At 33.9% G+C, this 26599-nt stretch overlaps 1 protein-coding gene across 1 annotated transcript in view; it reads left to right on the plus strand.

Annotated features, from left to right (window-relative positions):
* The window catches only part of LOC108775617 (ADAM metallopeptidase with thrombospondin type 1 motif A), a 51151-nt gene that overhangs the window by 17761 nt on the left and 6791 nt on the right, over positions 1–26599 (plus strand). Inside the window, exons 5-19 of the mRNA XM_018542033.1 lie at positions 8028–8226; positions 9426–9636; positions 10555–10759; positions 12753–12967; positions 13386–13538; positions 14121–14270; positions 15221–15372; positions 15660–15999; positions 16471–16559; positions 16687–17034; positions 23985–24151; positions 24249–24499; positions 24871–25249; positions 25940–26098; positions 26175–26330. Coding sequence (XP_018397535.1) covers positions 8028–8226; positions 9426–9636; positions 10555–10759; positions 12753–12967; positions 13386–13538; positions 14121–14270; positions 15221–15372; positions 15660–15999; positions 16471–16559; positions 16687–17034; positions 23985–24151; positions 24249–24499; positions 24871–25249; positions 25940–26098; positions 26175–26330 — 3174 coding nt within the window. The remainder of the gene's footprint in view (positions 1–8027; positions 8227–9425; positions 9637–10554; positions 10760–12752; positions 12968–13385; positions 13539–14120; positions 14271–15220; positions 15373–15659; positions 16000–16470; positions 16560–16686; positions 17035–23984; positions 24152–24248; positions 24500–24870; positions 25250–25939; positions 26099–26174; positions 26331–26599) is intronic.

Raw genomic sequence — 26599 nt, forward strand, 5'->3', positions numbered from 1 at the left:
GTTCATAGTGATTTGGGTCATGCTTTAATTTAGCCATGACAAGGTTAGACTGATCAATCGGTCGTCTGTTTCAAACATAGAAATAGGAAGAAGTAAGCGCCTGGTTGAGCTGAGCCTTGATGTCTTTACTCTCGATAGCAAGCCGAGCCACTCGACCTAATTATTCGACCCTGCTCGTGAGACGAGTGAATCTCAGTTGTTATCTCGATCGTTCGCTCTCCTCATCATTTTCCGATATCCACTAATCCTTTTTATTATCCTCGATATTCCATGCCTGAATTGAAAATTATATAGTTTATGGTCGGGTATTCCGTTTTGAGCGCAGCTCGTTAAGAGTCCTATAATTTCAGATCTTATGTATCCCATGGTGAAAGTTTTTCTTAGAATTTTACGTGTCATTTTTCAGAATTTCTATATAAATTTCGGAATTATTTTGAAATATCTGTATAATTCTATAACTTTTTAGAAAAAAGTTGGATCTCAGATTTTATAAGGAAACCGTTCAGAAGTGACAATAAAATAGTTTACTCTTCTTTTCTAAAATTGTTTTGTATATATATTATAAATTCTGAAATATTTTAAGATTTCTAAGATTTCCTATCATACAATTACAAAAAATTTATAAAATTAAAAAATATTTAAAATACTTTTTACAGAAATTTTTATAAAATTAAAATATAAAGTAAACAATTCTTAAAAATATTATAGAAACTTTTTCATTTAAAAAATGTCGACGTTTTTCATTTACAAATGAGGTAAAAAGAATCCATAGCGAAAAAAATATTTCCGATATTTTTGTTTCGATGGATCTTACGTTAGTAGTATAAGTGCACGTAATGTACCGATTTTATGTGTCTTTCGACACGTATGATATATGCGGCCGTCAAGAGTCGACGCGCGCGCGTGGCGAGAAACCCGAGATAATTTCTCATGGCTCAATAATCATCGTGTATCTTTTTATTTGTTTGAATCTCAGTCACGAATCGTCATAATAACAGATTACACTGTTAGGCAAACTGGAGCTCTCTATTACAAATCGTACGGAATTTTGCTGGCGCAGCGATCGTGATAACGAATGGGACGAAGTTAACATTCTCGTATCTCAATCTTATGAATATGGGAAAAGTTGATAGATGAATACTTAACATAAAATTGTACTCGACCTACAAAATCAAGAACCAATTTCCTTCCTTTTTTATGCTAATGAAATGCAGGTTTTAACAAAGAACTTCACGTTTTATATTATTCTAATATAATTATATACGTCAAAATTTGTATTGCATTATTTTTAACTCTCCGTCCACAATCTGGATCTTTTTTAACATAAGCCAAATTTTATTTTCAAATTTTACCCTCATTTTTGTTCAAATTATAATTTTTATTAAATATAGAGGTTTTAACATTTGAGTTAAAAAACTATTCGATGATGTAATAGAAATGTAACTCTGAATTTTTTCATATTTCTTAATAACCTATAACAATAAAAACTTCAGTTGGACCAAAATAACTCAAATTACAGACAGACGAATGTAAAAATGTATATAATTACGGACACAGAAGGTTAATTAGATATTATGCATCCTTTTATGATTTTAATTTCACAAACGAAAACTTTTTTATGTCAATTTATAAAAACAATTTCGTTTAGAATATCAAACATTATCTTAATAGAATATCAAAATTTTCGACGCTTTTATTTTATAGATGTAAATAATAAAGAAATAATTGTTATATTTGGCGTAATATCTCCGTAATTATTTGGCATATATATTATAAAAACCCTTGCATTTCTTGACTTTCACACTTCATGAAAAACTTATGTCATAAAATTGCACCCCGTGAACAATCATTTGAATTGATGAAATGTTTGCTGTGTGTTCGAAGCACCCGATTTGCTATAAGAAACTCGATATTGTTTTTCGGCGCGGAACAGCATCATAAGAACGCAAATCTGCAAGTTCTACTCAAGCCGGTACGACCAGTTTTGGATCGACCTGACGACCTTGACAGAAATGTGTAATATAATAGGCGGAATTAATTAGAGATATTTTGTCTGTGATGACATTTTGCGCGGCCGCTTTAATGAGGATCACCTCGTCATGAAAGACAGACTGCAGAAATGCTGAACTTGATTTGATTCCCGAGGCAATGCACAAGTGTAAAATGTAATTAATTTATTCATTTAATTAAATATTTATTTGTAAATGATAACGCCTACCAATTTATGCTCTAAGAAGTTTCTTCTCTCAACTCTCTGTTTCTGTTTCGGTTAAGATAAAAGGCATTAAGATAAGACACTAGCATTTTTCAGATATCAAAAGTGAATGTTAAAAGTTTAAAGTTTAAAGAACTCGTGACGTTGGAAGCAATCGCATATTTTAGTAAAAAAAAAACAATTTAAATATTTACACGCTTATTATTATTATCAATAATATGAGATATAACTGACAACAATAATAATCGTATGTCTCTTGCTGATAAACACGTCTCTTTATCATATTCCTTTAATTTGTTTTTTTAATTCTTTGGCTATTTATTTATTCTATTTGTTTGATAATTTAGACTTGAAAACTAGTAACCGATAAAGTTGGATGACTCAAAAGTTGCCCAAGAAGAGATTTTAAAGAGGAATAAAGTATACTTATTGAATTTTCAGGATTTTACATACAACAACTATTTCATATTTTATAGTAGTTCAACATAATGTTGTTATTCTTAGCTATCTTATTATTGTGCGTATAATGGCTCTTGTGATTTGTCTTTCTCTTTTGTGTGTATTTTCATTATCGTTTAATTTATATTTATTTATGTATGACTATACTTTATAATTTAGTTATTTTGGCGAAAGAAGATTCGGTGAATCAAAACGGTTTCATTATGTTTTAAAATAAAATTTATGCATATTTTTATCTAACTTTCTTTGATCGTTCATTTTATAAAGCTCTTTTCCTTTTTTTAATATTATTAACAATGTTTTTATTATTCTATAAAATTTTATGTAATTTATATAAACATATAGTATTATGATAGGCAAGTCACTACAAAAAAATAATAATTCGTCAAAATTAGATGAAGTATTAAGTTTGTTCTTTTGTATTTTGCATAAAAAAATTCTGCCCAAATCTTAAAAAAAATATAATTGCTCCCTTAAAGAAATTTAAAGAGCTAAAATTTATATTTGATATTAAAATATTCAGACGCGTTCTTGTATCGAATTACCATAGTCTATTATTGTCTCCGTTCGTACAGGCCGCGCAAAGCACATTACTGAGCCCAGGCACCTTATATTATGATGTATTATACCCCGCGTATTAAGCGGAACCTAAATAAAGATAACTCTGGCCTGGCCTGGTACCCTAACTGCCTTTATAATTTAAGCCGGCTCGGCTGTGCACGGCGAAACGTTATATGCACACGTGGTGTGCGTCTCGCATGTTTTTTCTTTCCGGTATTATTACGTCTTGGGGCATCTTTTTCCCGGTATTATTGGTCGATAGCGCTGTTTTTTAACTCCGTCGTCGCGACATGCTTTTTGATGTTTTAGCATAAATACACGGATTCCGGCGTAGAAGTCGACTCGACGACGTGTCGAGTCAAAACAATCGGCAATACGCAAACATAATGCACGCGTTCTGTAATGAACGCGCGAAGAATACAGGATGCGGTCAGCGTTTTTATGGTTTGCCGTCGCAGTACGGAGTACGCTTGCTCACGATTTGACATCGCTTGCTCTCTCGCGACGGATAGGGATATCCATACATGCAAGGAGATACTTGAAAATTGCTAGACAATTTGCTTAATTAGCCTTCTTTCGAAGCTTCCGCGTTTCCTCTGCCACGATTGAGACACGATGTCAGAAGTAAGAGAAAGTCACGTGTGAATTCGCTCTTTCTCTTACTATTTTCTAATTTCTTTCAAATATTTTTTCGCACCTTCAAAGAGAATGAAGACATTTACTTAAGACGATTACAGCAAAAAATCTTATTGTAACTACTGTTATTACGAATGAAAGGCACAAAGGAAAGAACGATTTCGTATTTAAAATTTTAGCTACATGAATCTAAAAATTAATTTTGTTGAACTATCAAAATAATTATGTACATTCAAACAGCTAGACTTGTACTATTAAGATAATTGTGTACGATGCTCAAATTTCTAAAATGTCAAAACATTTTACAGCATTGCTCCACTGAAAAAAGCCTGATTGCTAATTAATTAATTGGAATTCCGATTGAAAATGGATAAATCAGAATTTTCTGATTAAAATTAATTTTATGTATAATTAAGATAACCAGAATTCTGATTGATATGAACAAAATTTTCTGCTTTGTTCATTTTCAATCAAAACTGTTCTTAGTAGTACCATCGTGCTTGAAATTTTTACACTGTTAAATTAATAATGTTAAATTATATTCAATTTGTATTATTTTTAATCACAAGACTCTGTAAAAGAGTTTGAAATGCGTAAGTGTGCCATTATCATTATCTGGTGAATAAAATTGTATGTCATTATCTGATTGAAATTTTGTTGCTTGTTCATGGCCATTTTACCTTCACATATTTTTAATGATCATTTCTATAAGTCGCCATTGCTCCTACTCAATATTAATTTAATTAAAACCAAATGAAGCTAAACAATTTAATTAAAAACGTTTGATTCAGTTTATTATTTATTAAATGCATATATATGTATATAATATATACCATATATATACGTAATATGAATATTGTTTACTTTAAAAATAAATATTATATATACATAAATGTATTAATTTACATTTTGATGCAATAGACGTTAAAATTAACAAAATGTTATTTAACTCAAGGAATTGTGTTACCATTGCTTTCTTTTATATTTAACAATATACGTAATTTGTATAGTCCAACAAAATTATGTTTTATATTTAGTTAAATTTTTAGATACTTCAGCAAAATTCTCCTTTCCATGTGAACATACATACGGTGCTGCATTTTTGATGTTTCGCATTATTAATTAACGAGCGGCATTTTCACCGAATGACGTGAGGGGCACGTTGAATCAGCTCCGCTCGTCGAAAGGTCGATGAATTGCTTCAGCGGATAATCGCGAGGTCGTTAGTGGCCGTAGTTGTGTTAGCCGATCGAAAAGGCAAAAAGGGAGATGAGCGAGAGAAAGGGTAAAATAGTGACCGAGCGCGAGAGACACGGGGAAAAAGAGACGGGGAGAAAAACGGCGTTCCCGCCGAGAGTTCTCGGTAATCCTCAAGTCAGTCTTTGTGCCGCGGAATAGAGAAGGCGCATGTCTGCAAGAATGCAAATCGCAGACATAAGCGAATCGAGCGGAGTCGCGTACACGAGCCGCGTGCCATCGCTTACGGCCTATGGTTTGCGGCTAGCGTCACGTAAAGTTTCATTCACGTTATCTACACGGTCGTTGCACGGTCGCTTCGCGACAAGACGATCTCACTATAAGAAACGCACGCTCCCCTTTCTTGTTTCATTAGATAAACCTTGAATCTGCATTTCACAATGAGTTCAACTAGATCGCAATGCGAGTCGTACAAATAAGTGAGAAACAAGCTCTAAATGCGGTCAAGGCTGGATCTTAGTGCCTAATAATATTATATTTCTATGTAAATTTTATAACCCTTAGGGTATATCCAGACAAACTCTCATATCTGCATAAATGAATGCATAAAGAAAATTATCCAATCACATTTTACGTGCGTCTTTATAATAGAAATGTGATTGGATAATTTTCTTTATGCATACGTTTATGTGGCTATGCAAATTTGGCTGGATAGACATTTAATAGTAGTTGAGCCAATCGTGTCCTGCGCATGTCTTTTTTTTTTTTAAATACTAAGAGCACTTAGCTAAATAATGATATCCATTCATTCTTTTTTTAATATTCGATGACCAATATAATTTCTTAATTCAGTATATGATTGCATTTCAAGTTTGACAAACTAAATCGATATGCAGTTCAATAAGACTGAAAAATATATACATATTTGCGAATGTATATTTGCATATAAATAATCAAGCACCGCTTTGACCAAAAATAGATATTGATAAGCTTAAAACACTGCAAAACACTCATTGCGAAAAATATTACCTCAGTCAGGGTTTCAACCTTCTACATCGACAGATCCACAGGGGGGAGGACATATAGGGGCAATGACCCTATATGTCCTCTCCCTTCGAATCTCCTTTTTAAAAAATTTTTTGTTCGGATCATTCGGTTTATATTTTTAATGTTTCTTAAACGATTAATTACAATTTTGATATTCTAAAAATATGTACTTTTTAATTTAAGAAAATAATTCTTAGATATAAAAATACATAGATTTTATTGTATTATCCATCCTTTGTAAATAATATAATTTAATATAATTTTAAACATTTTATGAATTATATATCTATAAATAAACTTTCTCAGTGTAATAATTTAAATATACAGTTTTTTATTTGATCTATATTATTATACTTAATATTATATGCTTTCATATTTGGATTTTATAATTTCACTTGCGACGCGTCAATGGTCCCCATCCCCCATAATAAATTTCTGACTCCGTTCTCCCCATTCCCCTTAATAAATTTCTGCCAATGACTTCCTGAATCTCCTAATTACCGTGCAAACATGTGGGCGTCTTTTTTAATTAAAAAACGTACATTTCACGTTACCATAACTTTCCAATTTTCTTCACTCACAAGTCAGAGAATTTGGCACAACAAGATAAGTTTTGTTCCGTTGAATTGGTCCCCTCAGTGTTATCAAAAGATTCGCTCCGGAGCTCGAGAAATTTAGCGCTATTTATATGCTAATTAGTTGCCCTATTAATTTTATTACTCGAGTCGTTCGGCAGGAAATTTCACGTTATATAATATCCAGTTTTAACTCGTGTGCCGAGGAACGTCCTTGCTCTCGTAGGGTTCTAGCATCGGAATGCGTATTTATATTTAATTGAATTAGTAGCTCGAGATCTTTGATAATGTAACTCTAATAAAATTCACGGGTCATAAGTCACAAGTATTTGAAATAGGCGCGGCCTACTCGTTCCTCTCGCGGCGCGCACGTGTGCCGAGTGCCGAGAGTCTGTATTCCGAAAAAATAAATAGATCCAGAGAGTCCATCTCCGTTCCGAATGTTTAATCAAGGAAGTTAACGTATCGTAGTTGGCGAATAGGATAACAACGCTTCGTTTGTAAATAACGCTCTTCTAATAGCATCTCTGCCTGTAACTTGCCGCTGCTTAAAATAAACGCGAACCCGAATCTTCTCTTATTTCATGTAAACGCGTAATGTGTAATAATTCGTCTGATTACATAGAACGTCGCATTTATAAATAATTCCACCGTAATTCTGTCTAATCGTTAGGAAATGGTTTACTCGAGCCAAAGGTTCTTGACGCGAACTCCAATCGATTTTTTTTTTTTCGAGTAATAAATTTTCTCAGAAACGTAAATTTAAGTCTTGTATGTGATGCAAAAATTCTTATTTTACGACTGAATTTGTATCAAGTTGTTTTAATTTTATCGCAATAAGATATCATGAATTATTATACACGCAAAAAAATGATATTGTATTAATAACATAATGCGTTATAACTAAAACAGCAATCTCATTGAAAATAATTTTTTTTATTCAATAATAAGAAGTATTGTGCGAGCATTACTGATTATTTTTATTTTTTTAATTAATTTTCCATATTTTCGTGCAAATTATAAGAAAATTTTTCAACTTTTACCTTTAGATTTTTTATACACTAACGAAATGTTTGATTTTTAATCAAATGTTTGTTTACTTTTATAGTAATTTATTCGATTTGTCCTTTTAGTGAGTAAGAAGCTTTTAGTGTTAATAAATCAAATAATTGATTATCTTATTTTTTAAAATAAATAACAGTTTATCAAAACAATAGTATGACATATTTGTTTCGTTAATAATGTTGCCAAATTAATAGGATTGTTTTCAATTAGACTGCTGTTGACTAACGCTGTTAATATATAATTTTTTATATAAATTTTATTGTTGTTTTCAGACTGGTCACATGAAGACGTCGATGGGTAACTACTTCATTAAACCTACCGAGCATTGGCGCGAAGACGATAAGGATTCTCTTGGATCTTCGTTACAGCACGCTATTTATCGTGTACCTACGGCTGCGATCAATTTAAATGATAACTCCAATTTCGATGCTCCCGAAAATGATGTTAAAAGTCGCAACTGCGGCGTGATAGGTAATTGAAAAATTTTATTTCTTTCGATTTTATTTACAATATTACGATGCGTTATCCGCTTGGTATGTGGGGTGGTTCGTTAGTGACACAGTCGGGAAAAGCGGGTCATTCTGTATGAAGAAGCGAGTCGAAGGAATGCAGAAGAAAATGAAACCAAGTCAAATTTGTTTCAACAGTGGCTATCAAAATGTGCAAACAATCAGAAGTGTTTTATTGAACAAAATAGAGACTTTAGTTTATTTTGTTGTTTTTTTTTTTAAAGGAAGATTGAGAATTTATTTATATTATAATTAATTAAAATATTATAGCAATATATATATCATAAATATATTATATTTTAATTATTTATTTGTATTATCATTATATCTGAGATTTTTGAGACACGCATTGAAAATAAAATTACATTAACATTTCATGTATTCGTAAACATATTATTAAAAAGAATTGATACAAACGTGGATTTTTAACAGATAAAGAATTATTCCTTATTTGTATTGTAATATAATTAATTATAATATATTATAATTAATTAATATATTACGTGATAATTATTTATTCATAATATAATTATATCTTCTAAGATTTGACACGTACTGACAATAAAATTACATAAATATCTCATATATTCGTAAACAAATCGAAGAAGAATTGACATAAAATATCAATAGCATATTAATACTGGTCGCAATAGTAAATTAATACTGGTTCCAGCATTGGTCGAAGATAACGAGGATGAATCAAGAAACATTTATTTATGCTACCGCACTGTACCACGATCTCGCGAATATCCACGGTTATTCCAATATGAAATTCCGATACGCATGTTCACGTGCTTCACGAGGCTTCGGAGAAAAAGCGTCGCGTCTTTTTTCACTCAACGCATACTCGCACGACCACCTGTACCAAAACAGGTTCAGGCATTTACGTCTTCCCTCGGGCGGATTCTGATGTACCATCGAGACAGCTTGGCGACTCGCGTACTCTCTGCCTACAAAACAACGTCGTTGATACTACACCGTCGAAATTTTTCTCGTCTCTTGTCACATCTATCGCGGCTGCGGTCTCTCGCGTTTTAAATAACGTCGACCTCGGATCGACGTTTGCGATGGTACGGTGTCAATTGTTGAATTCTTGCGAAATCTTCTATTGGACACCGAATTAATTGACTTGATTATAATTGGCATTGTCGATGCCCACAGATTATGACTCAGACGACGTCCCCTCCCCGTTAACCGACGATAGTTCCGCTCGTAGAATTTACGTCGGGGAGCGTTCGCGGGAGCGTAGATCATTGACGCGGAAAACCGCATCGTTGGAGCGGTTTCCTAGAGAGGAGGAAGAGAGATACGAACAATTCACAGAGCTGAACGATCATCGGGATTTTTTTCAGAAATTGGATTATGACGACAGGTATAGGCACATACGAATATGCAAATTTTGTACATTCTTGAAAATCTTGAAAAAAAAAAATACATTTACTTGTTATCGAGATATTTCCAAGTGCTGTTCTTAATTCGTTAAACGTATGATTAACGAGTAAATTTTGAATTAAATATTTATTGTATTATTTATTGTAATATTTATTGTATTCCGCAAGAAATGTTTCACACACAGAAAAATATTATTCTATTACTAAGAAAAATAGTTGCTTAATTTACTTCCTTTTTTTTAGCATATTGATTATATTTAGTAAAGAATATTCTTTGATAGTCTTAAAGTATACTTATTACAAATTTTGGAAACACTCATTATTATGTATTAAAAAAAACAAAAAATTATTCTCTTTTAAAAAATATAAAATTTATTGAAGAAATGATTTTATGTAAGAGCATATTAAATTTGATTTAATTTAACAATTTTGATTGAAGTATTAAAGTTACTAAGATTTAGAATATATATTTTAAATAAATTTAATGTTTATAATAAACTTATATAGATTTGTAGATATCTTCACTTTTGAAATATTTGAAATAAGTAATTATATTACTTACGTCTGTATTTTTCTGTGTGCAAAATTGATACAAATTGAAAGCGTAATGTTATTTGTTGTAAATAATTTTTCGAATTGGAAGCTATTTAAAAAAATTTGAATGTAACATGTAAATAACAGCACATATTATTTGTTGTTTAATTTAAGGCAGGTTTTAATTTTGACGGAGTTTGAAGAAGTTTAATTGCTGAAATTTGAGAATTGTGAACTGACGTTTCCTCTCGCAACATTTTCGCGGAAGAGTTGACTTTAATCTTCACGAGAAGCAACGCTACTCTTTCTACATATTCTGGGACGCTCTGTCAACGAATCTGTAGCGCGTATTCTACAAATTCCAGGTATTATAGTATGGAACGTGAACGTGAACATCAGAATGAAGACGCACAGGACTCAGAGATGGACTCGGATCCCTTCGTGACATGGAGACCGCGACGTGCCTTACCGCGTGAATATTTCATCGAGATCATGGTGGTGGCCGATGCGAAAATGGTGGAGTATCATGGCACTGGCTTGGTCAGCTACATTCTTGTCTTGATGAGCACGGTGGGTATATATTCTCTTTGGACGTAATTTGAAAATATTCGATTTCGCTTTCCAAGTTTCATACCACAATGCGGTTCCTTATATTTTTTTTTTCCTTAAAAAATTGTGGCTACATTTAATGCATTTTTGTATGTGTACATGTAAGATCAGAAAGTAATAATGCTTCACATTTTTCAAACTTAAAATTTGCGCAGCATGTAAAATTTCACTTTTTTTATATTTATTGCTGTCTGAGAAAAAATGTGGGACATTACTCTCTGAGTAATCCTCGTACACACACACACATATATATATATATATATATGTGTGTATATATACATCGAATATTCTGCAATGCGGAATTGTCGTTTAATTTGAATGGTGATCTTTGATAAGTAATTAATTTAAGATAGTGAGTTTTTAACAAGCTGAACTTTAAGAGAAGATAATGTATGATGAAGGAATATTCTTGTCCTAATTTTGATCAGATTTTAATACGCTTTTAATTTAAAGTTTTTTTTCTTGTAAAGGAAGTATAACATTAAAAATTAAAAGAGTATAATAAATAAATTGTGTCTTTAATCAAAAGGTTGCAAAAGATCTTAAAAGAGTAATTCAGATTGTCACAACATGAGCATGGCAATTTTTAAATCCATTGATAAAGATCAAGGACGTAGTAAGGTGCTATCCATCTTGAAAACGAAACTCGCTGGACCGGCATGTTTCTTTCGAATTAAATTCTTGGCCAAAAAAAGAGCCAGTGAAGAGAAAGAGGAAGGAGATGGGAGATGTCGATTCAATGTAATTCGACAATTAGCTTCGTCACGGCGGTCATTACCGAGTACGCTACGCCAGTTATGTATCCCACGCGAAGGCCACACCTTACGGGGAGGGCAACATCCTGCGAGGAGTTCGCTTTCACGAACCCACGCTTGTCGTCCGTTCGATGATTCAATCGCGTTTCTCAACAATAATCGATCGACTTTAAGATTCATGAATTTTTTATGAATGAAAGAGCGCGGACAAAAGATCAAAATAGACTCTTTGTGTGCACTCTTAGTGTCCTAGAATAGATCAGATGTATCTTTTAAAACATATATACACATAGTTTTAGAGTCTTTAATAAAATAAGAAATATGTGAATGCATCAAATAATGCTAAAAAGTAATTAATGATTAAGGTACTTGAACCAAATAAGGTCCACATAATTTATTTTATTTTTTAAAATTCTATTTATGTATGCAGAAATAAACTGAGTGAGAATAAAATCTTTATTTTACTCACAAAAGTGAAATATATCTTCTATATAGAATATTTAGAAATAAACTAAAAAAATAATTTTTTAAATTTCTGACATTGATAGTTTTAAAATATCTATATTTATTCCGAATTTTATTGAATATATCGCACAACGAATAGATTAAAAAGAAAACGTCACTTTTTTTTAGAGCTTACGAACGAAGATATGTAATACTTGATATTTGATTATTTGATGGAGGAAACTAGGAAAGTTTAGTCCGTTTATTTATAATCCCAATTCCTACTCCCTATTACAAATTACAAACAATAAATGAAACTCCTTCCTTTATGTCACAATGTACCGATTAACGAATGCATCCAAAATTCCTGAAAGTATTCATAAAAAATGGAGAGTGAATATGAATGGTAAAAATTATTCGATATTTTTATATCGATCAATAAAAAATATTGAATATTCAGTATTATCGAATAATGATAAATATTTCTACATTGGGATATAAATATCCTTACATGCATATGTGAATATAAGGCTCAAATAAAAAATAAATTAAAAATAAAGAAATTAAACATTATTTTTTTAAATTAGTTTTGAACAAAATTTCTTGGGACTTATTTTATTGGCGTGAAGCGCGTTTTTAAGTGATAAATTTAAAAGTGGGCCTTATTTAGTGCCGGGTCTTATTCGGCTTATGTACCTTCATTTATTGCAACTGAATTACCGGATATGTTTCTATTTGCCCCCCTGGAAGGATAGGTTTCACGGATCTACAAGGACCAATCTATCGGCAATCCAGTAAGCATTGCAGTGATGAAGATCGTCAAGACTGAGGAAATATTCGGTGTCAAGCATAGCGGAAGTGACGGAATCGCAGCGGCTGAAATGTTGAAGCGATTCTGCCAATGGCAGAAACGTAACAATCCTGACGAACCCTCACCGGAACATCATGACGCTGCGCTTCTATTAACTAGGTTTGTATTATAAAAATTTCTATTGTAAAAATATTCGATTTTCTATAATATGAAATTTCTCATAAAAGTTAGTGTCATATATAAAGTAACAATCGGGGCGGATTCAGAAATTTGTTAAAGGGGAGGGGGGCATTGTGCGCCGCAAGCGAAAATTTTTTTAAGGTCAAATATGAATATAAAATATTTAAATTACTGCTGATATATTAATAACAAAACTTTATTTAAAATATATTTGTAATTTTATTATCTCATTAATTAAAAATTTTAAGAAGAAATTAGAATGTTGCCAATATTTTTAAAATGATGAATATAAAATAAATGATGGCATTTTTCAAATTTATTGAAACAATGGTCTTAGACATAAAGATCCGAAGTTTGAGAACATGTTACATGTATACAATCTGAAAATAATTTTCAGAGAAAATCTGTGTCACAATCCGCGCCAAAAACGTTGTGATACTTTGGGCTTGGCCGAACTGGGTAGAATGTGCTCGCCTGGATCTTCGTGCGCTATCGTGCAGGATAATGGATTAGCCGCGGCGTTTACCATCGCACACGAGATTGGTCACGTGTAAGTATATTTATCGGTCATAAGATATACGATACGTTCTTTATAACTTATGTTACATTATTTATGTAATGGGATTATTTAAATCCTTCTTGAAAGATACGCCGTATCTTCTTCACGAGATTGTTGCTGTACTATATACATCTAATATACCTATCTATTTACCGTGAGATTTTTGATTTTTTAATCTTATTTTTTTATTTGTCTTTTACACCAGTATCATCTCTTTCTTTTAATCTTTTAGAGTCTTTTACACTCATACATATCATATTATCGTACATTTCCTAGTATAAATATCAATTAACAATAATATCAATATTATAATTTTATACTGAACAGTATAAATATAATATAGTATATGAAGTACATAAGTTACATTGTTAAGTATGAAATTATAACATTAATCTTATGTTACTTTGTGTTTATTGGGGTTGATGTACTATTTCTTTTTAAAACGTCTTTAATTAATTTTTAATTCTATAATTTTCCAATCCTGTTTTGTCTTTCTTGCTCATGCATACATTATGACTATGATTTTTTTGAACATGTCACTTACATAGAGGAAATATCTGAAATGTATTACAGGCTTAACATGCCGCACGACGATGACTCCAAGTGTGCTGGCTTCAGAAATCGTTCGGGTGTGCACAACGTAATGTCCCGCATGCTGGACGACAATACTTTTCCCTGGGAGTGGTCCAAGTGTTCCCGACACTATGTCACCGAATTTCTCGAGTGAGTCAGTCACTAATTGGCGAATGACTCGGTTATAAACGATGTGCCGGGGAGCATTCTGGAAAGAGATCGTTACTAATTGACTCGTGACCTCTACTTGAGACAATACGCAATGCGATGTCAAGTTTTGTCTGTTGACCGCGTTGATTTGTCTTTCTGTTCATAGCGATATATAGTTCATAGGATCTTTAATTCATTAATGGTTATTGGCCAATGTTACATCTTTAAAATAAGAGATTTATTAAATTGCTCTTTAATAATAAATATATCTTTTCTCTATTCTTTTGGCATTTAACTTTCTATAAATATGTTAAAAATTTTCTAGATAAATAATCGTATTTAATTTGAAAGTTCTCTCATGTTCTTTACAAGATATCTCTTTAATGTCTCTTGATGTCTCTTGTGTCTATATTTAGAGAAAGACACTTCATGTCTCAAGTTAATAGCGCATGTATTGCATTTAAGTAGTCTTAATCAGATTAAATAGGTTTATTTTTGTTTTTGCTATCAGAATAATTCAATTATGTCGAGTTCTTTTAATTAATTAAGACAATTAATTCATTGCCATTTGTAGTCTTAAGTGTAACGCATTCTCTAAAATTGGATTTTGAATCACGATTCAAGCACAAATAGGAAAGTCGAGAATAAACCATTTGTGTCAAGCACGCCGATTTCCAGGGAATGGATGTCGGCCAGACAAATTCATTTCGATCGAGAAAGGCAATGTTACGAGTTTTTCTGTGACATCGAAGGGGCCGGAACGAGTCATCGCCATCGTTTAGAAATCCGGTTTAACGAGATTCTAAGCGACTGTTATATATGCTCGTAATATATTTTACACATTGTCTTAAGAAATATAATTCTCAAAAGCTATTCGGATGAATGGACAACTTTCTCTTGATCAGCGGGATCGATAATCTTTATTAATTCGTAATGACTTTTTGTTTCAGAGCCGGATATGCTAACTGTTTGCTTGATGAACCCAGTAAAATGATGGAGAGACAAAACGGTCGGTTACCCGGCGAAGACTATTCGGAGAACAAACAATGCGAGCTCGTCTTCGGGCAAGGATCCAGAATCTGTCCTCATATGGTGAGTGATGGTAAGTCGAAAACGTTCTCTTCACGCGTTTGATTGAGATGTATTTGCGTTTATATCTCACACAAAATACGTTCCATTCTTTCGCTTATTTTAATTTCATTTTCAGCCTATGTCTTTATATAACATTTACCAATAATTAGAGTCCGAAAAGTAATATCAATACATTGATATCATTTATTGGAACACTTCAAGCTTGCTTTTGACTTGTCTACACCGTAGCATTATTACGATAAAATTCGCTTAAGAATTGAAGTAAATTGAGGGCTTGGTCGGTTACCGGCCAGGCAGTGTGTAGGAGACTATGGTGCACCGCGCCACTGTGGGATCATCATCAACAGTGTCACACTCAGCACATGCCCTGGGCTGATGGTACACCTTGCGGCACTGATAAATGGTGTCATCGCGGCGAATGCGTCTCACGTAGAAACCTCGAGCCGGTCCACGGTCAATGGGGCGAATGGGGAAGATACGGCGAGTGTTCGCGGACCTGCGGTGGTGGCGTCAAGAGGAAGTATCGTGAATGCGACAATCCGGCGCCGAAGAACGGCGGTAATTATTGCATCGGCGAACGCGTAAAATACCGCAGCTGCGGCACTAAAGAGTGCCCACCAGGTAGCCCAGACTTTAGGTACGTGTCTTGTATGAAGAAAACTGCATAAATCCTCAAGAACAAAGTTTTTATCGATTAACTGGCGTTCTAATGGCAAGACGAGCGATAAAAATTAATACAATTGCTTCAATGTTAAAATGAATCCGGCAGAAAGAATACTTCTGTCAAAGTATTTAAAAATTTAACTAGATACCGATCCTATAATAATTTTGTTAAACTGCTAAAATAATTAATGGACATTTAAATTGATTGTTAGAATGTTAAGACTTTTTGTAGTATTGTTTATCATCACTGTTTATCATCAGTCACTTGAGCGTCCTACATAATTGTATCCATGGTCTAACAAAATTATTTTCAGATCTATATCTAGTGGTTACATCTAAATTTTTAGATCCAGTAAAATCGTTTCTTCCATATATTAATTAGTAGTGGATTAATCATTTATTTCTATACATTAACATATAATACATTTTTTTCTTTCGTTTACAGGGAACAGCAGTGCTCGAAATTCGATAACAACAATTTCAATATTCAGAATCTTGCTAGAGATGTTAAGTGGCATGCAAAGTATACGAGGAGTAAGCAATGATTTATTTTTTTGACTATTTCTTAATTCATCTTTTTTTCAATCTATGCGATAGATTTGATCTAATCTCTGAGGAAGTTATATGAGGAAGATACAATTTTCGAAACTTTTTTTTATAGTACTGCCGCAAGATCGCTGCAAACTATACTGCCAAGTGGAGAGCAATCAGTATTACATGTTACGCGATAAAGTAATCGATGGGACACCTTGCGGTCCTGACACTTTTCACATATGCGTTAATGGTCAATGCAAGCCAGCTGGATGCGATCACATCTTGAATTCGACAGCCGATCTTGATACTTGCGGTGTTTGCAGAGGCAACAATGCCACTTGTCAGAGAATTGCGGGCGCCTACAACACGAGCGTGTACGGTTATACCAGGGTAGCTAAAATCCCTGCAGGCAGTAGCTACATTGACATTAAACAACACGGATGGCTGAACTCTCACAACGACAGTAATTATCTTGGTAAGAAACTTTTCTATATTATTTCTGTCAGGGTTGGGTAAGTTACTTTTTTTTTTAACTAAGTTAAGTTAAAGTTAACAACCTTGAAAATTTAACTTAGTTAAGATACAAGTTAATGTATAATGAAATTAATTGAATTAAAAGTTAAGTTAATAAAAAAATGTAATTGAAAAGTTAAAAATTTTTTTTTTATGATTCCATGGTTTTAGTCTTAATAATAACGGAAGTGACAATAAAACAAAAACTATTTAGATTTTAAAACATATCCAAAATTTTATTACGTTAATATTTTTTATAATAATATATTTTATAATAATATATAATATAAAATTAATTAACTTTTTAACTTAACTTTTAACTTTTTAATTTAGCACTACTCAACCCTGATTTCTGTAATGTTTTCAAACGGATTGAACTCGGATTCTTAATTGATTAAGAATATATTTAACGATAAGAATACAATAACGAATGTAATGATTAACTGCCGTGTAATACCAGGCCGCGCCAGAGTCCACCCCGATTTGTGAACATTTGTGAATAGCTAGATGGTTAACGAGCAACGCTTGTGGCGTTATTCATATCGTTGACGTCGGTAACACCTCCCCTTTGAAAGTGGAGCACTGGTAATCCTTCAGTCTGGGTGAATTGCGCGTTGCGCAGTTTGTTGCGCAGTCTAAGAGAGCGTCTAAGTACTGGTTGTTGAGATTCCTGTTGAAAAGGTTCTGTTTCTTGACCTAGATCCTGGGACTCTTGTGTTTGTGTTTCAAAATCTTGAGTTCCAGACAATTTTTGAGATTGTAATAGTTCTTGTCTGATTTCGAGAGGTTGAGGTGAAATGGAAATTCCTTGAAGAATAGAGCAAATTTCTTGAGTATCCACTTGTATTCCTCCATCATTGAAAGCATTAATTAATATCTCAAGTGGTTGAAATTCCTCTTGTTGAGATGAGTCGTCATTGTCCTTGATAAATCGAAATTTAATTTGATTTGCATGAACTTGAACCAAACGACTTTGGGTATCAACGAGTATGTTGTAGACACTTCCAACTTTTTCAACTACTTCTCCAGGAACCCAAGACCATTTATTATAAGTGTAAATTTGAACGTAAACTTTCGTTCCTGGTTCAAAACTCTTGGATTTAACTGCATGTGTCCGGTTGTATTGTTCTTCTTGACGCTGTTTATGAAGAGTTTCGTGAGTCTTCTCAGGTTGAAAAGTTGAACACTCTGAGGACCTAAGAAGATCTAATGTTGTTTGTATAGGTCTTCCAAACAAGGCTTCAGCAGGAGAAACTTGATTCGGAACATTAGGATTTGGAGTTGACCTATAATACTGAAGAAAAGTATAAAGATGTTCCATGACTTCTTTCCCCTTTGCTTCGATTTCTAAAAGTGCCCGTTTAAAGGTAACTATGAAACGTTCTATTTGTCCCTCAGATCTTGGATGAAAAGGTGGAATATGCAGATGATTGATTCCTTGTGAAAGACAAAAGTTTTGGAACTCTTCTGAAGTGAACTGAGTTCCATTATCTGAAATTAAACTTTCAGGAACACCAAATCTTGCAAAGATTTCTCGAAGAATATTAATAGTTTTCTGAGATGTAATTGTTTGTGTTGGAATTATCTCAGGCCATTTTGAAAAGGCATCAACCAGAACAAAATAATATTCTCCGTTTAAAGGTCCTGCGAAATCTATGTGAACTATTTGCCATGGTTTTACAGGAAGAGACAGACTTGATAATGATACTTTGATTAGTGATTCCTCAAGTGCGCAATTTCTGCAATTTTCAACAATTTCTTTTATTTCTTGATACATCCTTGGCCAATAGACATAACGAGCCATGATTTCCATTCGCTCAATTCCGGGATGACCTCTATGAATTCGTTTGTGAATTTGATGATGGAATTGTCGAGGAATTACAACTCTGTCGTGGAAAAGAAGACATTCTTGAACCACGGTTAATGAGTTTCGATGGAGAAAAAATGGTTGTAAATTCGAATCATCGACATTCTGTGGCCAAGAATTCAAGGTAAAGTTAATAACTTTTTGTAAAATAACATCTTTTTTAATTGTATCTCTGATTTGTTGAAAAGTAATTGGAAAGAACTGAAGTGATTCATTGAGGACTAAAAGTAAATCTGCTTCCATTTGAACAGAAGCAATTACAAATTCCTCTTCAGGACGATGTTGATGACTGATTAGTTTTGCTAAAATATCCGCGTGTCCAAATTCGGTCGTCTTGACGTATTCGATCTTAAAATCATAAGATAATAATTGAAGTGCCCATCGCTGAAGACGGTTGACTGTATAAGCTGCAATTCCTTTTTTGTTTCCAAAAATTTGAAGTAAAGGTTCGTGATCAATTTGAAGGATGAATTGCCTTCCGAAAATCATTCTATGAAACTTTGTGATTGCAAAAATAATAGCTAATGCCTTTTTTTCAATCTGACTGTATTTACGTTCTGCTTCAGTGAGACTCCTTGAGGCATGACTGATTGCCTTAATTGTGGAATCTGGAAATCTATGAAGAATACATGCTCCTAATCCTTCATTTGAAGCATCTGCTGCTATAATAATCTCGTGTTGAGGATTATAATGAGTCAATAAGAGTCTTGAAGAAAGAATTCTCTTAAATTGATCAAAAGATTCTTGACATTCCGAAGACCAGTTCCATTCAGAATCTTGTTTTAAAAGATTATCCAAAGGACATCTAAGAATGTCCATATTTGAAGTGAAACGTGAATAATAATTAATTGCTCCTAAAAGAGAACGTAATGTGGTTAAATTATGAGGTTCAGACATGTTTTCGATTACTTCTACGTTTTTAGGATCTAGATGTAATCCTTGTCCATTGATGACATAACCGAGATAATTGATCTGTGTAGTAAAGAAACTACATTTCTCTATTTGAAGATGGAGACCGTAATCCTTTATTCGCTCTAATAAACGAGTTAGATTTCGATTATGCTCTTGAACTGTAGCTCCACCAACAATAATATCATCGATATAAGCAAAAACATTTTCTAATCCAGAAATCATTGAATCCATTATTGATTGGAATTCGCCTGGAGCTGTGGTAACTTCAAAAGGTAAACGATTATAGGCGTATAAACCTCTGTGTGTATTAATTGTTAAAAGATGTTTTGATTCTTCGTCAATTTCAATTTGAAGAAAAGCGTCAGACAAATCTAACTGACTAAAATATTTACAGTTTGAAAGTTGAAAAAATATTTTATCTGGCAAAGGAAGTGGATGACGATTTGGTTCTAATGACTTATTGAGTCCAGTAGAAAAATCTGGATAAATCCTAATCTTTCCATTTCTCTTCCGGACAACAACTATTGGAGTTGCCCAGTCTGAATATTCGATTGGTGAAATGATTCCATTTTGTTCAAGTCTTGACAGTTCTGCATGGACTAAAGGTAAAATTGCGTAAGCAACCGGTCTCTCAGATCTGAAAATTGGTTTTGAATTGGATTTCAAAAACAGTTTGACTTTTGTTTTCGTGCAACAACCCAATTGAGATGAGAAAACATCTTTGAAATTTTCTTTAAGCAAAGATAAATCAAATTGAGTTAGATCTGATTGAGGCTCCTGAATGGTTCTTGAAAAGCTCGCGAAACAAAAACTATTGAGACTGCAATCCCATAAATCAAAAGCTGCAAACCAATCAAGACCCATGATGTTGAGATCCAAATTTGATGTTACGAAACATCGTAGCTGTTTGACGACTCCATTCAAAGATACTTTGCAATTAAACTCTTTCATAAAATTGATGCGATTTCCCGACGCATCACAAGCAACATGCGCTGTTAAACAACCTTTTGGGTTTCCCAACAAAAAGTAATTCTTTTCTGATATTATGGAAATATCAGATCCAGTATCAAGTTGCAGTTTAAGTGGATGATTATTGATTATAGTTTTTACAAATTTGCGATTAACATTTGACGTGACTTGATTGACTTTAATCATCTTGACGTTTTGATTTGCATTAACGTCATTGGTTTTTGATTTGACCTTCTGACTTGAAGCACAGTATCCGTCTTCGTGATCAACATTATTGCATTTTTGACATTTGTGATTTTTAAAAGTACAAAACTCGGAATAATGCAATTGCTGGGAATCTTTGCTGGGTAAAAAATTTTGATTCTTACCTTGAAAATTTCTTGATTTATTTAAGTTTTGTACCTTAGGTTTGTGTTGTCGTTCATTTTTAACAAGAGCCACTGAATTCAACTCTGTCGATCCTTGGTTTTGAATCAACGACGTGTCATGCTTGAGATTGATTAGATACTGACATTCCATTGAAAAATCCTCAATTGTAAGAGTATCTGACCTTGTATCAATTAAATTGAGAAGTTTGGTTCGAATATCGGCTTCAGTGGACGATCTTAAACCACATGCAAAGATAAGACATTTAAATTGATCAGCAGTGATTGAAGAAATTTTGAATTCTTCGCAACGTTTATTGACTAGCGCTGCATAAGAAATGAAATCTTGATCTGATGATTTCGTTGTGTTCATGCAATTATAACGCTGATGGAATAGAGATATTTTGCTTCCAAATAATTGTGTAAGTTTTTCCACTGTGGTTGCGAAATCAAAATCTTTGTATTCTTTAGGCAAAATGAAATCAGTGTACTGTTTATGTGAAATTGTATTCATTTTACGTAATAAAAGTCTGACCTTAGATGCATCGTCTAAATCCTGTGCATCTATCTGAAATAGACCTTGATATCTAACGTACCAAGCATCGAATGTTAGGTTATTTTCCGGATCGTAAATGAATTCAGTCATAGAGTTCGCCAAAGATTCCATTTTGATATTTCTCTGAGAACCCGATGAATTAGTCCAAATCGTTAAAGGGTGATTAATGAAATCTTGTTGCTGCTCCATGAAAAATTGCTGTTGTTGCTTTTGATCCATTGCTGCTGTAGGAATAGTTGCTGCTGCTGTTGTTGTTGTTGAATGAGAGCAAGTTGTTGACATGAGTGCCTCTTTGAGATCCATGATCCTCGTCGCCAATTGTTATGTTTTCAAACGGATTGAACTCGGATTCTTCATTGATTGAGAATATATTTAATGATAAGGATACAATAACGAGTGTAATGATTCTTCTTCTTCTTCTTTAATAAAATGGCTCCCGCCTCCGAGTATAATAGGAGATCGATACAACCAGATCACGTCAATGTTTAACGTTTTTAGTAAAAATGTGAAAACGAAATATATAGGTTAATGCGGACTAGTACGCCAGCTCTGGAGCAAATTACCCCGGCACTCGGCAGGGAAACCTCGCGACAAGCCGACAGAGTGCCTAGTATCAGAGAGAAACCTGAGAGCGACAATGGCGGCCTTTTTCCTGTAATGCTTTACTAGCGGCACCAATGTCCATTTTCGAACTGTGGGAACTACGTATCACGTTCATCATGGAGAGCAAGCGAGATAGCGCGACGCTACGTCACGATCGCTGCGTCTCGCTGTCTCGCTCGCTCTCGATGTGAACGTGATACGTAGTTCCCACAGCTCGAAAATGGTGCCGCTAGCGTATGGGGAGTTAGAAGCATTACCAGGAAAAAGGCCGCCATGGCCGCTCTCAGATTTCTCTCTGTTAGTATAAAGCGAAGAGGAACTTCTCTAGGATAGGAGGGGAAGAGCAAAGGCAAGGCAAAGCGCTTGCGCAGGTCGCAAGGAGACGCGAGAATACAAGACTCAAAAGTGCCTGCCACAAGATTTACTGAAGTTTTGAATGAGTCTACAAAAGCATGTAGATGGATTAGCAACAGCTTGTGAAAATTTAGTCATTCTATTATCGGCCTGCGAGTCACAGCGCGTCGAAGGAGGCGTGCATCATTATAAGTATAGGGACATTCATAAATTAAATGTATGATATCTTGTTGCGGCAAACTGCAGGGACAAGAAGGATTATCAACTAGATTTTTACGATACAAACTATAATTAAGATTATAATGGTTAGAACGCACACGATTAATCATAACAATAATTTCCCTGGAGATTTTCATACGGAAATACCAGGGTTTCGCAGATTTCGAAAAAATATTTGTGAAGAAATAAAAGCCTTTAAAGCTATATCCACACAAACTTGCATAGCTGCATTAACTTTATGCATAGCATGCATAAAGAAAATTATCCAATCGCATTTTTTTTTATAGAGATGCACGTAAAATGTGATTGGATACTTTTCTTTATGCATACGTTTATGCGATTATGCAAGTTTGTGTAGATATAACTTAATGTCCGTTATGGATTCAATTAAGATACTGGTAGAAGTTATCAGAAATTTAATGTTGTCTAATAACCGCACAAAGATCGGAGTAAGGTACTTTGAAATTTGGTTCAATGCCCTGACGAATAGCGCGCTTAGCAAGAGCCCAAGACACAAGCTTTTACATAACGCATAACGCATAGTGGATAAGAGAATCAATCAATCAAAGCTCTTCTTTTCGGTGAAGTAGAAGGAAAGGACGGCTTCAGATTGATTGATTCTCTTATGCATTATGCGTTATGCAAAAGTCTGTGCTTCTCGTTTAACTGCCGTGTAACACGAGGCCGCGCCAGTCTACTCCGATTCGTGAATAGCTAGATTTTTAACGAGCAACGCTTGTGCGCGCCGTTCATATCATTGACGTATCGGTAACAATTTCGAATAGATTTTTTAATTAACGTGTCGAAAACTTTATATCTATACAATTAATAAGAATATTATAATATAAAATTAATAAGCTGAAGATAATAAAGCTATATTCTATTTTTATATCTATATAAAAATATTGTTATATTATCTTAAAGAAAGTTATACATAAAGATTTATTGTGAATCAAATGTAATGTGTAGATATATGAGCTTATCTTGGCTAATATTTTTCTATTAGAGTTTTTCCATTTTATTATTTTTGATATTATTTTTTAACATTTCAACGTATTGTTGTATAGCGCTACGGATTGGAGAAGACGACGAATATATCTTAAACGGGAACTTTATGGTAATGCATCGTAAGGTGATCGTGCATCCGGGCGTTACTATCGAATACAGCGGACCGGAATCGGTTGTGGAACGACTGAACAGTTCCCGGCCCACCGCCATCGATTTAATTTTGGAGGCAGGTTCATCGTTTACAATTTTACAATTGCGTCACTTAGCTAAAAGTAATTTCTCTAGCGATGTGACTCCACTCAACTAAGAATATGGAATTCTAGGTATTATCCGTGGGGAACGTTTATCCACCACAAATCACGTATGAGTACACTGTACCCAAAAGAATTCTAAATAGCTACACGTGGTTGCTCAGCGATTGGTCAACTTGCAACCGAATGTGTCAGGGGATGAAGTATCGTAAAGCCGAATGTAGAAGTACTGAGCACAAGGAAGTGGTACCCGATGCTTATTGCAGAAATGAAGAAAAACCGCAAGAAGAAAGTCAAATGTGCAACACGCATTGTACGCTACAGTAAGTAAGAAACGAAAATGCAGGATTAGTAATGTATCGATAAAAAGTTGGAAAAATTAAAAATTTATAAAATAAAAACACAAAAGAATTTTATTGAACGTAAACTGATAGCTACATTACATCACTATTGCAATTTCTTACTCAACAATGTAACTGTTATGTATATGTGTTATATTATATTTATATTGAATAGAAAATTATAATATTGATGTAGTAACACAAACACAACACACACACACACACACACATTACTGTTAGTTTGTGTTTAGTGGAATATGTGTACGATTTCATGCGCATAGTGTAACAAAATTTAAATTGTATTTCATTCATGATGACACTCTAATTATTGAATTTATTTAAATCACTTTCAGATGGCAGACGACTTCCATGTCTGAATGCTCGAGTCACTGTGGCCCGGGTTTGCGAACTGTCACCTCGCGATGTGTTCAAATTTTGCTAGATTCATCACATCCTCCGCGACCGATACCGGCGCACGCATGCTTACACATCGAGAAACCGAGCGAGCACCAACCATGTGTTGGTCCTTGCGACGATACTCACTGGAGTTATAGCAAATGGAATGCCTGCAGTGTCTCATGCGGCGGTGGTATGCAATTGAGAAGCGCAATATGCGTTGATTCAAATGAGAGACAGGTACGAGATGAGAATTGCGTCAGACAGGAGAAACACCTTAAGCGGATGTGTAATCAAGAGGCTTGTCCGAAATGGGATCTGGGAGAGTGGAGTCAGGTAAGATACGCGCTACAGAGATACGTAAAACGTGGTATTATCAAATCAGATATTAATTCTATACTAGCTTATTGATAATTTTTTAAAGAGAATTTATCATATAATTTTTCAGAACTTTATAGAATTTCTTAATAATTTATATAACTTAAAAAAAAATTTTTTTTGAGAAACATTTTTATCAGAGTAGTTATATAGAAACAATTTAATATATATATTGTAACACTCGCGGTGCACTCGCTCACGAATCACTGCGCGTAGCCACTCACGCACTACCGCTCCAATCGCTCGTAAATAACGATACACGTCTGAGAGAAAGAAACACCTTTAACACAAAGATATAAGACGGAACGAGAACACATTCGAACGCGCGGACAACTCGGTCCGAGCTTCGTAAAACATCACATAACAACAACGACGCGTCTCCAGGGGAACGCGCTCGCTTCTCTCAGCTATTCGGCGCCAACTTTCGCGGCTTGAAAAGGCGCGGGCATTCGACACGGGCGTAACACTATGTTTAATATGTTATACAGAACACAAAAAAAACATATTTTTACTTTATATATTTTTCTCTTAAGATCAGCTAGTATTTTTTCTTATAACGAAATATTGATCTGCTTTAAATATCTCTCGTGCAGTATTGGGTAATATTCGTGAGCAATTTAGATTAATGAATGTTATGAAACGTTATAGTGTTCCGTGACTTGCGGCATGGGAAAACGACATAGAGCTTCCTGGTGCCAGGTCGAAAATCGTGTAGTATCGCGCACGTTCTGCAGCGGTTCGCCGATTGTAACGGAAGCCTGCGATGCTGGTCCTTGTCATCAATGGCACGCCAGCGATTGGAGTCCGGTACAGTACATTGGACAATTTTCTGTATCGTACGTTTAGTAAGTTATCAGATTGAAACTAGTCTCTCGTTGTACAGTGTTCAGTGACATGTGGCGAGGGAATGTCGCGAAGGAAAGTCGTTTGCAAGAATGCAGACGATGCACCGAGTGACGGATGCCCCATTGCTGAAAAACCAGAAACTTCGGTTACTTGCACGCTAAAACCATGTCTCAATGTAAGTTTATTTATATTTGTAACACAATCTTTATTTTCACAATATTTGTATTCACAATCTTTGAAATCAATAATATGAAATTACAAGAGATTCTAATATAGAATAGAATAGAATTTATTTTCTTTAACATTTACATAATTCAAAGAAGATTTGGTTTACAAACTTTGTTCTTATCTCATTCATTTATTCATATCTTTTTCACACGCACTCTTCTTTTTTAATCACTTATTATATTACTTTCTTCTTCTCTTTTTATTCTTTTATTATTCTTCTATATTATATATATA

This window comes from Cyphomyrmex costatus, unplaced genomic scaffold (genome assembly GCF_001594065.2).
Source record: "Cyphomyrmex costatus isolate MS0001 unplaced genomic scaffold, Ccosl1.0 scaffold302, whole genome shotgun sequence".
NCBI lineage: Eukaryota > Metazoa > Arthropoda > Insecta > Hymenoptera > Formicidae > Cyphomyrmex > Cyphomyrmex costatus.